We start from the raw sequence: 18,074 nt of genomic DNA, 5'->3' as shown, positions 1-18,074 counted from the left end.
AGCCCCCTAAGCATCTCTGTAGAAGTAGGTATGAATTTCATAAAATCACATCTTATTGAGCGTTTGCTGTGTGCAATCCAGACACTTTCATGATTGTACTTAAAAGGACTTGAGAAATGGAAAGAATCTAGAATCTGGAATCTGGAGGTGGAAGTTCCTAAATCTTGGCTTTCTGACCTTTGGCAGGTAATTTCCTAAAGTACCCTCAGCTTCAGTTTCTTAATTTGTAAAAGATGCTGTTAAACTGGGAGGCCTGGGAGTGCAGTTGACAGAATGCTGAATTTGGGCTTGAATTTGAATATGACTGCCACTTCCTGAACAAGTGAAGTTGGGCAAATAACTTAATTTCTCAGTGAATCCATTTCCTCATATGAAGGGTTGGGCCATATTACTTTTAAAGTACCTTCTAATTTCTAAATTTATGATCCTGTGGCTAGATTATATCTAAAGTACCTTCCAGCTCTAATTTTCAATCCTGCTAACAGTAGCCAACCAGAAGAAATAATAGCATCATCTTAATATTACTATCTCTCAGAGGTGCTTGAAAAATCAGTAGCTTTTCAGGGATGATTCTTAAATCTTTGCTACCCCAAAGGCCTCCTTAGGCATGTTTACCAACTTTCCCACAGCAATCAGGGGCAGTTTTGGTATAAACTCATACACTAAGTGGGAGTTGTCAGATAGCAACAGACGTGCTATATTGAAATTATTAAAATAAACTTGCCTGCTTTTTATTCCTTTAAATTCCAGACAGTGATTGAGCTTTGTGGGAGACAACACCTAAATATCATTTTATGATAAAATTTCTATTATGTCAATATGCTTTGAGCTCAAGATTTTTAAATTTTTATTTGAAAAGATTAACATTGAACATCAGTGCAACCAACTGATGTTGCTTAGTAATTATTTGAATTTAAATTAGCTTGTTATAGGGCATTTTAATTTACAAAGTACCATAACAAGTTTTAGTTAATTGGGTTAATTGGTTATGATTATTTATTATGATTATTTTTGTTAACTTTACTGCATACTACCATATCACAATTCTATCAGTAGTTGATGAGGGTAATTGTTTTTCCACAATCTTGCTAGCATTAAGTTTGTTCTGTAGTCTGATGGATATGAGGTACTCTCAGAACTGTTTTAATTTATATCTCTTTGATAATTACTGCAGTTGAGCATTTTTTTCAAGTCTTTTGGCTGTTTATAATTCTTGAGATGGTTTTTCCTCAAGTTTATGTATGTTTTTATGTATCAGTGATTGCAGAGTATTTTTAACTGAAGCTTAAATAAAATATGTAAACTATCTGAATGAATCAAAAGTTACAGAATAGGGGGGAAAACTTTGTTTTACAGTACTTGAATTATAGTTCTTGAATATTATATGTCCTAGAGGATAAGGAAGAATTGAAAGGTTCATATGAATACAGAAATGGTTTGCCATCATGTTCATATAACCAGAGGAGCATTGTGGAGTGAGAGGCTTATAAATAAGGTACTGCCGTGGTATGGCTCAAAGCCCATTATTGGAAAGTGTTAGAAGGTTGAGGAGGTTGCGGTTTGATTCACGCTTGGCTTCATGCCAGATAGATGTAGCCTGGTTGGGTCTGCTGCCTCTCTTTGAGAAGATTGGAGTTTAAGTCAGGAAAAGATATAGGTTTAAAATCCTTGGATATTTATGCTTTTGTACCTATGGGCAAATCATTCAGCATTTCAAAGCCCAAATTCCACACCTCTTAGATGAAGATAATAATACTTGTAGTTCCTGTCTTATAGAGTTAATGTGAAGATCAAATGACATGAGTGTCACTTTGCAAATCTTAAATATAAATCTGTCTTTCCGTCTATTAATCTGTCAAGTTATCTCTACTCAGCAGGATTAGGTACCATCTCCACTTATTGTACTGTATTAGGCATGTTACAAGTCTGAAGAAGAGGTGATTTCTGCTGTGTGTGTGCATGCATGTGCACATGTATATGTAGATATAGATTTAGATACTTCTCTCTTTCTTTATATATAAAACACGAGTTGTTACTTGAAGTTGAACAATTCCCATTTATATGGCGTTTTGAAGTTTAGAGTCTTTTTCTCAAAATAACCCTAGTGGAGATTATATTTTTCTCATTTTCTGGATGGGGGAAGAAAGTAAGCGTAGGAAGAAAAGCAGTTTATTCATAGTCACACAACTAGTGTCATAGATGGAATTTAAACTCGAGTGTTTCTCCCTTCAGGTCTAATGTGCTATCTGTTATACCACATAGCTGCCTATCTGACATATTATAGGCATACAAGTTCTTACGCCTATAATTTCTGCTAGTAGGGGGAGGTTGATCAGCCATGGGTTGGCCTTGAGTGGTTTGCTTCACTTCCATCCTGGGCAAGATAGGAAGACCCAGTCTTGGAAAAAAAGAAAAAGAGAAAAATCTCAGGTTAGCAAATAAGCAAGTGTCTGAGTATTTAGCAATGGAATAAAACAGATATAAGTGCTAAAGGCATTTTCCCATTTTATTCCTGTCCTTACCAAACCTCGTATTTTTTAGCCTGTGAGGCTGTAGGGAGGATTTGGCAGGAACCTAGTAATTCCTCATAGAAGTGTTTATAATGAACTTTCAAGAGATCTCTGTAGTTGGTCTGCTAGCTCAAATTTTCACCATTTTGGGTGAGGGATATCCATCCCTATACTAAGAAGGGGAGAGAGAAAGCTACCTGCAAAGACCTCTGGTAGGTAGAAGTTATTATGTTCACCTTTTATGTAGTTTCAAACAGAAAGAAAGGGTTTTTCAGAGTGATGTTAACAATACCTCCTTTTCTTTGTACAGTACTTTATATTACATAAAATTAGAAGGGACGCTAGAGGTCATTTAATCCAACTCCTTACAAAATTGAAAAACTGCAAAATTTCCTTTATATTTCTAACAAATAGCTAGCACCTGCTTTCATATTCCCAGAGATAGAAAGCTCACTAACTTAGAAGTTGTTTAGCAAGTCTCCTGTCTCATATCTATGCAGCTGATTTTTCAGAAACCTCAGTGCAAGACTATACATTTGTCTCTCATCTTGTTAGATCATTCATTCCATCATTCAAACTTGTTGAGCACTTTTAGATACTGATTCTCTAATCCAGTGTATTAGCTATCCCAAGCTTCTTATCTTCCCTAGATTTGATAAACATGCTGCCTATGCCTCCATCCAAATCATTGATAAAAATGTTAAATAGAACTGGGCAGGGGACATTTCTGCCACACTTTACCAAAAATCTCCCAATCCAATTCATCAAGCATTTACTATGTGTAAGGCACCTTGTTAAGAGCTGGTGATAACAAGACAATATGAATAACAGGCTTTCCCCCAAAAAATTTGCATTATATCGCCTTCTGGATGATGTTAATCCATGAATCACCATTCCTTAGGTAAACCCATACAATCAGTTCTAAATCTTCTCAGTGGTAGTACTAGCATTTGTCAGCTGAGGGGCATGGTAAACATAGGTTCAATACCCTACCTCGATTTTGATTAAGTTAAAAATAGAGTGGGGTATTTTTTTTCTGCCGTGATTACAAAGTGTTCCAGCCATTGCTCTCTATACCTATCAAGGAGGAAAAGTTTTTAATTGTGTTTCCCTATGTAGCTTATCCTCTACTGTAAAGCTATCAGATAGTAAAAGGTAGTCTATGTTCTATTTGTGATAGGCCCCGCTCTCCCACCTGCCGTCAGCTTCAGCAAGGCCTGGCAGCATTCTGGGTGCTAGCGCCGAGAGGATATTCAGCAGGACATTGGTTACTATCACGCTCTTGTTTGTTTTCACAAACCAGTACTTGGTCATTTCTGAGTGAACAACTGCTGAGAGGAGACCATAACCTCTTGATTTCAAAGGAGTCATCACTTCACTGGTGCCTCTGTGGTTAATAGAAGAAAGGTGTTTTGCCATAAACTTTTCCGAGGTATTCAGTGAGGTTGGAAAGGGGTCGGCCCAAGCAGGAAGCCCTTGTCTGTGCTATAAAGAAAATAGCAAGTAACAAAATAAAAGCATCAAAGAACCAACAGGATGCAGTCCCACGAGTCCTTTCTGGCATGTTGGGCTTCTTGAAAGTTAGCATTGAGTGAAGGATGACCTTAAAACTTGCTTCACTCTAACAGACTGAGCTCAAGTTTAAAGTTCAAGGCATTTTGTTTTTTCACCTGTTTCCTACAGTTTTAAGAAACTTCTGAAGAATTAATGTGTAACTATATCTGGTCACTGAGCCAACACTAAGGATTTTTCTCAAGGGAAAATAATATTACTGTATAAAGGGAGAGAAATGGATACTTTACTGAGATACAAGGAAGTTTTTTACAAAATAAAACCCTAACCAGGGTTACCCTGAATGCTTAGTTAATACAAAAGTTGGAACAGGATTTCACCTCTGCACTGGTTTTGGGATGTATTTTCCCAAATGGGGGCTGTTGGTTTTCGTGTGAAGGAGGCAATAGATTGTCTTAAGATAGCAAAGGGAATGAAGCATCCAGTTGTGAGATGTGAGAATTTAGCCTAAACTACAATTATAGTCTGATGAATTTCAGGCTTAGTCGAGCTGTGATTCTGGCTGGTTTCACAAGGTTTGGGCTAGACTGAGCTGTGATTCTAGCTACTTTATAAGTGTTATGCAGGTTTTGAATCATTAAGCAAATTTCAGCAAGGAAAAGAGGTCAGAGAGGGATTTGCATCGCACTGCCTTGTGAATCATTCTCTTTTTCCCAAGATTCAATATTAATTGTATACTAATATGATATTGCATCATTGCTTTCTCTGGCACCATTTACAAATAGGGACATGATTTTACTGCTTTTCAAATTTAGTTGCTTTATCTTTGATTTTTTTTTTTTTAGCATAGATGAGTGACTTGTAAGCTGTGTCAGTGGCTCAACACTCAGAGTAAAAAGCTACTTTTAAGGAGTTGACATACAGATTTTTACCAGTGTTTCCTCTAGGCATTAATTTTTAATGTATGTGGTATGAATATTTCATGGCGGCACCTTTTTAAAGGTTGATTTTTGTGTCAGAAGCTGGTGTCCATTTAAAAACCTTTTTCAAATTAGTTTAGTGGATGTGAAATCTTATCTATTTCCTCATCTCACTTTCCAGGACATTGTTTTTCACTGTACAGACTAGACTTATGAAGTAGTTGTACAACTGTGCTTCTTTGTAAGCTAACATCAAGTCAAAATTTAAAATTAAGCTCTGCTTTTCAATCTTGCCTTTAACACTACAACCACCAGGTGGCTGAGAAATAACACTAAATAGGCAAAATAGAAACAATTATCTGGAAGCCTTGTAATCACTTGCATTTCTGCCTCAGTAGGGAATTGTGAAACTATACGCGGACTTTGTTTCAAGAAAGAAAAATGCTGAGCAAGTCGCTGAGTATTTCAAATAATTCCAGGCATAAGCAGGCACTTGCATTGTTGGTTTTGTTTATATTAAATATTTACCGTGTTAAACTATTTTGCTCTGAAATATCATTTTTTGAAGTTGTATCATTTAATCTGTATTCTGTAGCCAATTTGACTTTTACTTTGCTGAAATACTGTGTTGAGGTCACTGTCAGAACCCAGAACCCAATTGTGGGCTCTCTCCAATAGATTGTATATTAACTCTACAGTGTTTTATTGAGGCAGTGATGCAGCATGTCACATGATATTAGAAGGAAGGCTATGCCTGTGTGTTACTATTATAGTTTAGTCATGTTTTCAGAGTGACAGAACCCTGACTGACACTCTAAAGGTAAGATTCTCCTTGGGATCTTAGGTATCTTTCTCTTAATTTGTCTTTTCTGGACCTTAACTATATTTTCTGTTTGAGCCTGTGTATTCATAGTTACCCTATGCATTGTGCTCAAATTTGGGAAATTTGTGAATGAGAAGTAATAGCAGTGGAACAAGGTGAAAAGTTTTTCAAGTTTATTTTCATGGAATATTTAATTATGTTATGGTGTCTATTTTAATGGAAGAAAGAAATTATATCTTTCTATTGGAAACATTTCATAAGTTTCTTGAAACTAAAGGAAAGCCTCTTATTTCATGGAAATAAAGCTTATTTTATTCCCAGCTTGATGCTTCAGTTTGGCCGTGTAGCTCTTTGGGTGCATTCTAGTTTCCCTTTTTATTTTTTAACTTATTAACTTTGACAAGTAACCTCTTGGTTGTGAACAATTTTATTCACAATTCATTTTTCTGATTCAAAGTGAACATGAGTGCCCTAATCCCCTAATGGGAATTAATTGCATGTTTCAGTGCTTAACTCTAATCCTTTCTCAATCCCCACAGGGACATGGTTCTTCCTGAAGGATCTATGTTTGTTATTCCAAACACAATCAGAAAGGTAATGATTTTTCTTCTAAAAGGAACCAGAGATGCAGAATATTAATGTTCCTTTCTTTGTATTGGAACAAGAAGTAGTATCCCCAAACTTATTTTGTGTCATGAAGGATAAATGGCATTTAATTAGGCAGATAAAATGAAGGAAAAAAATATAGTTTGGTTATTTGTCAGGTATAAAATGATTTCTTAGGAAAAGGAGTTGAAAGTTTATTGTCAAATCTGTTATGGAAACATTATTTCCTTTTAGCGAAGAAAATGACAGGTGATTTTACAAAGGGTCCAGTTGTAGAGTCTGAAGAGTTTTACTTTACCATCAGCCATGTTTGGCTATATACAATGAAGGACATTGCCAAAGGATTTTCCCCATTTACCCAGGCAAATGAAATGATTATCCAAGATCATATGGCTAGGTAGCATTGGAGCTAAAACTAGAATCCAGATTTTAAAATAATGCTCTCTCTTTCTCTGTGATACTACCTTACTTATGATGTCTGTAAATACTGATCTGCTAAGCAGATTCAACACCTCTCATCTTGTGTGTCCACCCGGTGATGACATCTGTATACCTTACGACAGTGTTACTCATGTATTCATGTTGACAAGATTGATGTCTGAGCTGGAAGAGCAGGATGTGCTGGCATTGTCACTGGGTCACTGTACTGTTTACACTTACTCTATAGCCACAGGATGATAGAGAGACTTTGTTGTTCAAATGTTTCTTGATGTCAAGAAAGCCAAATAACTCACATATAAACATTTCTCTCTACCTCTTTCCAACTGTAAGACCTGTTCTTTCATTTTATCTGAACCACTGTCCAGCACTTGGACAAAAAGCAACACTCTCTTTAAGAACAGTGCCTTTACAAACGTAGCAGGGTCCTTCTATTTGGTCAGAGGAGCTGCATGTGCCAAATGAGGTCCTCAATTATCTAGGCAATGCTGGGCATATAGTTATATGAATGGCCTCACATTATGGCTGTTATAGGGAAATTGCCATCCTACTTCATGAATGAATTCCACACAGTTTGCTGTGGCAATCCCTGCTCTTACCTCTTGGGGCCCTTGCTGAGAAGGGGCCTTACATTACTTCTAACTTCTCAATAGCCATTTACTACAGTAATGATAGTGATAGTAGCAAGAATTTAATAGATGTTTCCATGCCAAATACTTTTAATTTCCAAGGTCTGTGGAATGAAGTGATTTCAGAATTCAGAAACCTAACAGAAGAAATCAAAATCTTATTGATACAGGATGAAATACATATCATCTAAGTTGCTGTTAGAGTTATAATGATGATGTTTTCAGCCTAAAGAAGATGAACTTACAGTCTGATATTTTGATCTGACCTCAAAGAGCAGTCTGTTTTGTGGAATGATCTCAAGAACATTAAATATAAAATAACAATAATAGGATAATGATCTGTCCCAGGACTTAACTTCATTGAACTGAATGAGAATGAGCACATTGAGAACAATGACAATAATATCAATATTTTCCATTGACACAGCATCCATACCCGTTTCAGAGGCCTTCCACATATTTAACGTGAGCATCAGAACTCCCCAGTGTGAGAGGCTGGATGGGTTTTGTGTCCACTTGGCAAAAAAAGAAATCAGAGGTTGTGATTTTGCCCAAAGTCACACAGCTACCTAGCAACAGTGCTAGGTAGAACAGTCTCTTATTCTTGGTCCAGTGTACTTGATATTAAAATAACCTTGATACAGAATTAAGGATTCTTACCCCCCCAAAAAAAATTTAGTCTGAGATTCATGAAATCATTTAACAAGTATTTAGACTGCCAGATAGGTGCAAATTAGGTGCTGGGGTAGATAGAGGTGAAAGATACAGTCCTTCCTTGTCCTTCTGGAATTTAGAATTCAGTTGGGGGGAGCTAAGGCGCAAGCATACAAGGCAGCATATGACGTGTCACAGGAGCGGTGTAATAACTTAGGGGAGTAGTGGGGATTTTGGAAGCTCAGGATTAGAATTGACATTTTTCTCTCATAGTCCTGAATATCAAGGACACAGAGCTCTATATCTGACTCTTTTGGGGCCCGTTGGTATATCTCATAGTGACATAGTTTATGTTGTTAACAATGCTTGTGCAATGATCACAAAGTCAAATTCAGACAGCGTATTATTCTGAAAGCCTATTCTTTTCTTGAAGTACAACGTCTTATATGTCACTATAAGATACCTCCTTAATAGCTTGGTTTAAAAATACCATTAAAAACATATAATCTTGAGTCCTTCCTTTGATATATACTGGTTGTATGATTCTGAGCAAGTACCTTAACTTCTCAGCTTCTGATCTGCATTATTAGAGGGACTTTTTTCCACTGGAAATCCCCTGTACCAATAAAATCATAGGTCTGTTTCCTTCCACCACTCACAAAATAATAATCTGAATGAAAAAATTTTGTATGGTGAAAAGTTACATAAATCTTTGGCTGACAACTGTATTTAAAATGTCTGGAATACAGCCATGTTAGCCAGTCCCATCATCAGCGCAACTCTCTCCAAAGCACAAGGAGTGCCCCTTCAAGCCAAAGGGAAATCTTGTTTCTTTTCCGTGTGAACATTATAACTGTAAATAAAGTTCTATCCCTTCTAAATATGGAAACAAATTAGCAAGCAAGGAAGACAGAAATAATTTATACATAAGGCTTAGCAATGGTAGCTTTATAAGGTTAGTGATAGAGTCCTGAACAGATGACCATTAGCTCATCTCATTGGAGTAATGATCCTTGAAGAGACCAGAAATAAGGAGATTTAGTTTAGCTACAAACCTGAAGTTTTTCTTACTCATCATTTAAGTGCTCTCAGGCAGCCGTACACAGCCTAGTGAAGAACCTGCCAGTTGTTTTACGTCAGCTGCCAGCTGCTGAGATATGGTCCTTTAGAGTCAACTTTTATAGGTAGTCCTCACTTTAGATACAATATGTTTACCCGAATGGGTTAGCAAAAGGATGTTTGTGAGCTCTTAGAATGGGGGTCAGTGAGCAAGAACCAGATGGTTCATTGAAGAAAAGGTGCCTAACTTCATCTCAGGGTTCCCCCGCCGTAGAGCTGGAGAAGGCAATAATAGTCACAGTGCACCCAGATTTCAGTGAAGTGTTTGATATTCTTTAAAAACAACAACTAGCATGTATATAGCACTTAAAGGTTTACAAAGCACTTTACAGATATAATTTCATTTGATACTTAACACTGAGGTAGGTGTGCAACCCAAGGCTGAGAGAGGTTGTAAGCAACTTGCCCTGGGTCACACAGTGAGGAAGGTTGGCAGGATTTGAATTCAGGTATTTTTGAGTCCAAGTTCAGTGCTTTTACACACTGTCACCTAGATGCCTCCTGTAGACAAGTTGGAGAGTTGTGAATTGGTTGATGGTATATTTAGGTGAGTTCAGAATCAGTTGACCAATTGACCGCAAAAAGTGAGGAATTTCTCTCATGGAGTCATATAGGGTTCTATCCTTAACTATTTGCTATTCAACATATTTTTGTTAAATGAAGGCAAAGATGGTAGGGTTATCAAATTTGAAGATGACACAGATTTGGCAGGGGGGAAATGACAGAACTGGGTGCCAAAAAGATCTTAATAATTTGGAAAACAGGCTAGATATAATATATGTAGCATAATTGGGTAAAAATATTAAATCCTTCGAGTCCAAAAAAATCACTGTTACAGGTACAGGAGGAAGGAGAGGAAGGAGCCATAGCTAGACATTTCAGGCATTGTAAGGTTCAATCTAAAGCTAATAGTGTGGTATGTTAGACAGAAAGCTTACTCAGTATCCAGAAAGAATTAGTGATAGTCATTCTTTATTCTGTCTATGTCAGGCCACATATGATTAAACATAGTGTGATCTGATTCTGGGCATCACGTTTCAGGAAACATATTGACAAACTGGAGCCAAAACAGACAAAGTGGCATTAGCACTCTCACTCTTTCAGTAGTGAACAAACAAAAGCTCTCAGCATTTAGTTAGTAAGATTAGCCAAATACTGGGCCACTACCATGGGTGGTCTGTTTCCTCCTACCATTGGCCATAACCCTAAGTGAGTTACTTCCTGCCTCCCCCTCACCCCCTGGCCAGGAACACACACTCCTGAAATGACCTGCCACACCACTACCCCATCAGAACAGAGGGCACGTTTCATGGTGCTAACTTCAGCAAAATTGAGTTATGCCTGCCCAGGGAAGAATGACTAGGGTAATGAGAGGGCTTAAAACTATATTATGAGAATGGGTTGAAAGAACTAGGGATGCTGACATAGAGAAGCATAATAGCTCTCTTTAAATATTTGAAGGATTGCCATGTGGAAGAGAGATCAGACTTGTTCTCCTAGGCCCTAGAGCACATGCTAGCAATGAAAGGAGGAAGGTAAATCTCAAACTTCATATAAGGTGGAAAAATTCTTCCCAGTTACAGCTGAACAAAAATAGAATGTGTTAATTCATTGGGTAGTGAGTCCCCATCACTGGAGGTCTTAAATCAGAGGCTGGGTAATCATGTGGTAGGAATGCTATAAAGGCAAATTGTGCTTCAAGTATTGGTTTAGATTAGATAGTTGAGGTCTGTTCAAACTCTTAAGGTTCTTTCCTCTCATATCCTGTCTCTCATCTGTTTATTTCCCACCCCAGCATCAGCTTCTCCCAGGATGTATAGGTAGGCACAAGGCTTTTCATACAGTTCTCCACAAATATTGCTGAATGAAAGAAAGCCAGAAACTATTAATGCTGTAAAGCAAGATCCTGACTGTTCAGGCAGTCCCTTGTACTCATCCTATACATGAAGTTGCCCTCACCTATTTGAATTTCATCAAGAATTGTTGAATGCCGTGTGACTCTGGGCAAGTTACTTAACCCCAATTGCCTAAAAACGAACAAACAAACAAACAAAAAAACAGAATTGTTGAATGAAGGGGCAAAGGTAGTGAGAAGGAAAGAAAGTATAGGTCTTGGTCAGCATCAAATTAAGTGGAGCTACAAAATTCATGTTACTAGAAAATGAACATGATCTATATTTTCAGTTCTCCTTTTGCTTTAAGAACTTCTTCATGTAGGAGATTTGGTTCCATTATATAACAAACAGCCTGTGATATGAAATAGAAATGACGAGCAGCAATTCACTCCAGAGTTACTTTTAGGGAGACATAAAAAACCATTATTACTATCAGCGGTAAGAAAGGAATCCCATGCAGAACTGTGGGTTAAATTTGTTTCTATAACAGTATTGCTGTACTTAGAATTTAATTGTTGTCTGTAAGAAGGAAAAGTTTCTCAGCTTTGGAAAAAAAAAATTTAATTACTTTCTCCAGGACACATAGCCCTGAAATTAAAAAACCCAGCACAGAACCCACAGAAACAATGGTATCAGGATGGTTAGGTTTCTAGGCCAGTCCACACAAATAATCTTAAACGCATATGCACATAACATATCAGCACTGTATGTGACCTACCCTTTATACCACTGTTTCTCTGGGAAAGTGCATTCTGATTTCTAACTGGATACAGGAATATATTTATCCCAGTTTTAGGCTTGTGAGAAGTCCAACCACCACCACCAAGCCATACGTACCCCTTTAGTTCAGGAGACTGCTCTGAATGTCAGCCACCACCACTGAGTCCTTTGCCATGTAGAGAGGGGGCCAGTAGTTCCTGAAGAAGGAGCTGTGGCTATGGTTGCTTCCAAAAGGGTAGGGCTACCTAGGCTGGAGGGGGACAGGTCCTGTTACTATATGCAGTGTGTTGGCATACTGCAAGACACTCATCATCTTGTATTTTTAAGTAAAGAACTACACATGGTAGCTTAAACACTGTAAAACAAGTATTGATCACAACATGCTTATCAAGAAATAGCCCCATGATGGAGAAGGTGGTGTATATTACATTTGATCAAGCTTCGGAAAGTTCACATTTATGCAGAGCTTTCAAAGTGCCCCCTGACAACTGCATTTCAAATAGCAGTAATGATTTTGTGAAACAACTGAAATGAAAAGAGAGGGGACTGGTGCTAGGGCTCAGGGTAATGTTTGGACAAACCAGAAACCAGACAGCACTCTGCGGCTTCCTAGCAGGAAAGACCAAGAGGGAAAAATACTCATTTAGTTGAAGAAAATACAAATGAAGCTGTTCCTTATAAGAGACATTCCATCTCCAGCCTCCATGCCTTTACACAGTTCCTTCTCTTAACCTCCTAACATCTTGGAGTTTACTTTTTTCAAAGCAAAGCTCAGGTGCCACTCCCAAAATTGCTTTGTAAATACTTCATACATGTTGTCTCACTCCAGTCCAATACAAACTTCTTGAGAAGGGACTTTAATTTTTGTCTTTGAATTCCCCATCAGATAGTCTCTTGTACACAGAACATATTTAATGTCTATTGAATTGAATTCTTTAAAAAAAAATGGACAAAAATCAAGACCTGAGGATCATTGGAAATAGAAGGAATTAATTGCTGTAGTATTTATAGAAGCAGCTGTTAGGCCAGTTCTTTTTCCCAGTTAGCTATAGAAACAACTATCAAGAGATACTGATGAAATGATTGAAAATACACAAGATCTTGGTCTAGACTCTGATTCCTAATACTTTTTTGTCTAGAAGGACCTGTTTTGGCTTGAAATCTGTTGATGAAATACATAAATGCTGGGTTAGGTCTCTGCCTACATGGAATATTTCTGTAGGAAATTTAGCCCACCAAAATAAAAAAATCAGAGCTAGAACAAGGTTCAAGAGTGGATCTCTCCTTACTACTAATATTCAAATAGGTAATACAACCAGAGGATAATCTATTCTCTTGATGAGCCCTAGGACTATAGACTGTACTACCTTATTCTACAGCCTGTTCCTTGCTTTATCACTGACATGGTTATGAAGCTCATCCTTTTATCCAAGCAAAATATTTTCTCCCCTTTGCTATTTTTTGGTACCTTTTAGACAATAGAAAGATGATTAATTGCCCTGCCCCTTAGCACTCATGTAGTACTGATATACTTGGTTTCTGATTTTCAGCCTCTTTAACCAGAATGGCACGTGTGTTTGTATATGGGACTCTTAAAAAAGGCCAACCCAACCACAGCTTCATGACCAGTTGTACCAATGGGATTGCAGAATTCCAAGGTCGGGGTCGCACAGCAGATCTATATCCTTTGGTGATTGGAAGCAAACATAACATTCCCTATTTGCTGAATGTCCCAGGAAAAGGACACCACGTTACTGGAGAGATCTATTCTGTTGATGACCAGATGCTGCAATTCCTTGATGAATTTGAAGGCTGCCCAGACATGTATCAACGCACTCCAGTGAGAATTGAAATATTAGAGTGGGAAGGTAAAAGCAGTGCACCTGAGGAGAGGCCAGCTGTTAACGGCATTATGGAATGCTTTGTGTACAGCACAACTACCTATCCGCCAGAGTGGATAAATCTCCCTTACCATGACAATTATGATTCCTTTGGGAAACACGGCCTTTGTTATAATCCACGGGAAAATAGATGAAAAATGGTAAAGAACACTCATGAGTAAGAAGATGAATAAAACACATGTTGATTATAAGATGACCTCATCTTAATTTGCCATTATTATCAGGTTTTTTTGAAAAGCCATAGCAGTACATTTAAAGATGATCAAAACTGACTTCTAAAGTTAACTATGGAAATCTACACTGGGCATAAGGCTTTATTGCAGCTTGTCTTAGAGATGATTTTTAACACATTGACAACATTGTACTGATCATTCAGGGTTTGTTTTATTTGTACTCTTGCTGTCTGCTCCAGTGGTATTACCCTTAAGGTGTTCAAAGAGAAAGATTTAAGTTACAAAATTTAGATTCACCCAATGGCATAGATACTGACATTTTATATGCTCAGTTCATTCTGTGCTATAATTTTGTTGCCTTGTTTTTAAATATTAAGATAAGTTTGGGAATGAATCTTTTAAATCTGTTATTTTGACCCACTAGACCATATCAATACTGCTGAATTGATTCTGGCCTGTTGTACCTAGATGTTTTTATAAAAGCTGCTTTGGGGATGCCTGATCCACTATAACAAATCCTCAAGAGGAATCGGCTGTACTGTGTCAGAAAGTAATTTGGTATATTAGTGAGTTCATTCTTGATCCATTTGCAGAAGCAGCTGAAGAAAAATGCCTATAATAAAAAATGACCATTCAAAACTAAACCAGTTAGGGAGCTTTAAACATAGTATTAGTGGTGTTTATGTCCTGGATCTTTTTAAAAAGATTTATCTTGCATAGGCTTTGTTATCCCTCCTTTGTAGTTTAGGAAAATAGCAAAACACCCACCTGCTTGTGGATAAAATCAAGCATCCTGGATTTAGTATCAAACTGAGGTTTAGCCCAATGCCCAGATCTACAGAACCAAGAAAATATCACTTACTCTTAAACCCCAGTGCCTGGGGGTGGGGATATCACAAAAAAACCAAAGCATTGGCAATTTTTTCTTCAGCCCTGACAGAAAACTTAAGCTTTTAAGTACAAACAACACTTAAAATAATTTTTAGCAAGGCATGAGTACCAATTACCATCCACCTCCATTTGCTATTTCTAGTCAGTATAGATTCAAGTTAATATACACTTCTTTGCCTCTGCTTCCAAGCAAAGCCCTAGATTCGGGCTATTTAAGAACCAAGGAAGAACGCAGCTATAACTGTTGTCGGGCACCGATTCTTCTTAACCTCAGTAGTTGCAAGTTTTCCCTTCCCTTAAATTTAATGGTAGAGGGTGAATACTAGCTGCATTCCTGGAGCAATGAAATGATCTTTATTTTTAGCTTTCTTAATTGAATGTGCTTCACAAAAATACAACAGTAAACACAGCTATCAGCTGATGAGCTAGCAAGATCACAGTAAAGTACTGTGTGACAGGGCATAGTGTAAGAGCTGTTAAACAGCTACTGTCCTTTTCACTAGCCTGGGAGAAGGGGCTGTATTTGCAGACCACTCCTGAGGAGCATAACACTGCAGAGCAACATGTAAGAGGCGACGGTCTCTCTGCCGTGAAGCTCCAAAGCTTTAGGCTTAGTTCCAGTACTGTACCACTAAACACTATGACATAAAGGCAGTACTGCAAATAGGGTACAGTCTTCAGAAAGTTAAGATGGATAAATGATAAAAAAAAAAATTAGGCTGTTGGGTCCTGTAATTATGGAAAAGAGTCAAGACTTGAGTTTGGCTAATCAAGGTCTAAGATGACTAATGCTAATTTGAAATGATCTAAGACTGGCTGAAATTTGCACACATTCTTAGAAGAGATCACAGAAAAGAGTCTGGTATTTAAAGTCTACTGGCACAGACTATGATCTTGTGTACATTGTCTTCATTCAAAAAAAGGGCAAACTAATATTTAGACAAGTGTTCCATTTTATTGAGTTAATTTTGACACTAGGAAATCTCACAGCAGAAGTACAAATCATATGTACAAGTATTATATCAATACAAATTTCCATTGGTGATTTTTTGGCAGAATGTTAGTTTTGACTATATATGGAATAAATATGTCCATGTAAAATCTGCTGCACAGGAGTGTTCCTGTAAAATGCCGGAATAAATTTGGTATGAAAGAATAGTAATAAAAATAGCTAATTAAAATGGGTGATGATTAAGGACATTTTATTCCAGTTCTACAAGAAGATCTCCTTCTCCAACTGTGTCTCCAGCTTTGCAATGCACTGATTTCACCTAAAAAAAAAAGAGTAATCATTAAACAGTATTTATAAGGATAAAGGGAGAAGCAATATCCAGAACTACATTTGGAAAAGACAAGGAGGTCTCTGCAGGATCTGAGGCACAGGTACAATCTGCTTGGCTCCCTGAAGTCCTCACATATAGTGCTAAATGAGGCTGGGATTACCTTGAGTAGAGAGTGTGTGCATGATTCATTCTCTTCTCTGCCCCAAATCCCTTTAGAGTGTCCTTTTTTGTCCTTATTTGCCTCAAAAAGGCCTCTCAGTTCAAAGGGGAATCCCTTTGGGGAAATAATTTTACAGCACATAACACCTTAGCTGGAAATGTAGCCATTAAAATGTCCAGTAATCCTGTCCCCCACCGCCCACCCAAAAAAACCCAACCTATACATAAGTACCATTTTTTTACATTTAGATCCCAAATGGAAACTGTGAACTAGGTGCTTTTTGAAAACATGAATCCCCCTAAATCTTAATTTCACACACCCCAAAACCCAGAGTAAAATTTTCTGAGATGCTGAAACATTTCAGATACACACTGATTCCCAGTCTAATTCAAAATGAGAAAACAAACTAATTTTAATTAAAGGATTAATTAAAAGTAGAAAGCAAAGAACCTGTAACCCTGAGACTTAATGTTGTAATTAGGCACTTGCCTTTGAATAGAAATTAAGCAATCAGAAGTATTATATATTGTCCATTATGGGCTTCTGATGTAATGGATTCTTTTATGGACTTATTTCCCATGGTGATTGTTACTATAGTAGGGTTGATTTTTTTCTTCTCATAAAAAAAAGTTCTGCCTTCCAAAAATGCCGCATGTTTGTGGAAGTTGTGATACTTTTAGGGTAGGAGGCTCCAGGATTAATAAGCAAGGGAGAAACGGGCCATTTGGATAACTGGTAAAAATACAAAATGGTAGAAGGGCCTAGCTAGTGTCCTGTGCTCTCCTAAGTCCACTGAACTTAAATGGGAACAGACCAAGAAGAATGATTGTCCTAAATTGAGTTTATGTGATATGCCACTTGGACTGAAGAGACTTTTTTCAGGATGCTGCTGCCTCCAATGTTTATATGTGATGTCTTTTTAATGATGCTACAATTATTATGGTAGAGGAGGCACTTCTATTGTGAGCTTTTTTATGAGGATACTTGGAATTGCCTGGGGAAAAAAAATAACCTGTGATACAAGAACAGGTAATAAAAATCCAATCTAGGCAACCTTCACTTTGACTTGACCTGCCTTCTTTGTGCTCAGGTTTCTGACCATCAGATTTGTGCCTGTCATACTGTGTTTCAGGAGGCTTAGAGAAGAAGAAAGCTCATGATAGAAATCAGAGCCATTCAAAAGTGATGCAGACTCTGCTGTGCAAGAGAAGGTGAATAAATCAGTGTGAGTCCTTCAGCACCACTGGGAAAACAATGGGTGATGGGTCAGAGCATCATCTCTGGTTATGTGAGATACAACATAATTGAAATATAAAACCACAAATTTAGGCTGAACTTTAAAAAAAATCCAATCATGCTTAGTTTTAGGGCATCTGCCAACTAAAGATGGCACCACAAAACATGCATACTGACAGCACTGGCTATACATACACATCTTTCCATGGACGAGACGGTGGTTATACCATATAAATTAGCCAATATACAAATTGGTAGGATTATAAGAAATTGACAAATTTTTCCTACTCACTTTAAAAACTGAAGACTTAAAAAGAGCACACAAGTCTTTTCTATTGATTTGCTTCATATTGATTCCTACTAGGTTTAAGTGTTATCTGCCCAGGGAGTCCAATGTGGCTCCCTACCAAATCTACTGGCGCAGAAACCCCAAACAAACCTTTTCTTCTACTCTACCATAACCTGAGCATTACCAATGTTTTTAAAGTACCCCCTTGCCCAGATTTCTGGTATTCCATTTAGTTTAATTTCCAAGGGCATAGGGCATATACCTGTGTGCCCATAGATATTTGACTTTTCTACATTTTTTTCAAGGTGACTGAAT

At 37.5% G+C, this 18,074-nt stretch overlaps 2 protein-coding genes across 16 annotated transcripts in view; one reads left to right on the top strand and one right to left on the bottom strand.

Annotated features, from left to right (window-relative positions):
• The window catches only part of GGACT (gamma-glutamylamine cyclotransferase), a 55,431-nt gene extending 38,138 nt beyond the window's left edge, over positions 1–17,293 (top strand). For 7 of the 13 annotated variants that reach the window (XM_020964026.2, XM_020964024.2, XM_020964023.2 and 4 more), the window contains one exon: positions 13,377–17,293. In XM_020964026.2, coding sequence (XP_020819685.1) covers positions 13,377–13,861 — 485 coding nt within the window. In that variant the 3' untranslated portion in view covers positions 13,862–17,293. Of the gene's footprint in view, positions 1–5,573; positions 5,763–6,304; positions 6,360–13,376 lie in introns of those variants that run through there. The other 6 variants (XM_020964034.2, XM_020964028.2, XM_020964032.2 and 3 more) reach the window with 2 other exon arrangements.
• Positions 15,727–18,074, bottom strand: part of PCCA (propionyl-CoA carboxylase subunit alpha) — a 484,900-nt gene continuing 482,552 nt past the window's right edge. For all 3 annotated transcript variants that reach the window (XM_020964021.2, XM_020964019.2, XM_078147299.1), the window contains one exon: positions 15,727–16,062. In XM_020964021.2, the coding sequence (XP_020819680.1) occupies positions 15,994–16,062 (69 nt within the window). In that variant the 3' untranslated portion in view covers positions 15,727–15,993. The remainder of the gene's footprint in view (positions 16,063–18,074) is intronic.

This window comes from Phascolarctos cinereus, unplaced genomic scaffold (genome assembly GCF_003287225.1).
Source record: "Phascolarctos cinereus isolate Bilbo 61053 unplaced genomic scaffold, phaCin_HiC Scaffold_7;HRSCAF=346, whole genome shotgun sequence".
NCBI classification, from domain to species: domain Eukaryota; kingdom Metazoa; phylum Chordata; class Mammalia; order Diprotodontia; family Phascolarctidae; genus Phascolarctos; species Phascolarctos cinereus.
Note: the sequence above shows the minus strand (reverse complement) of the source record. Positions and strands in the feature narration are given on the sequence as shown.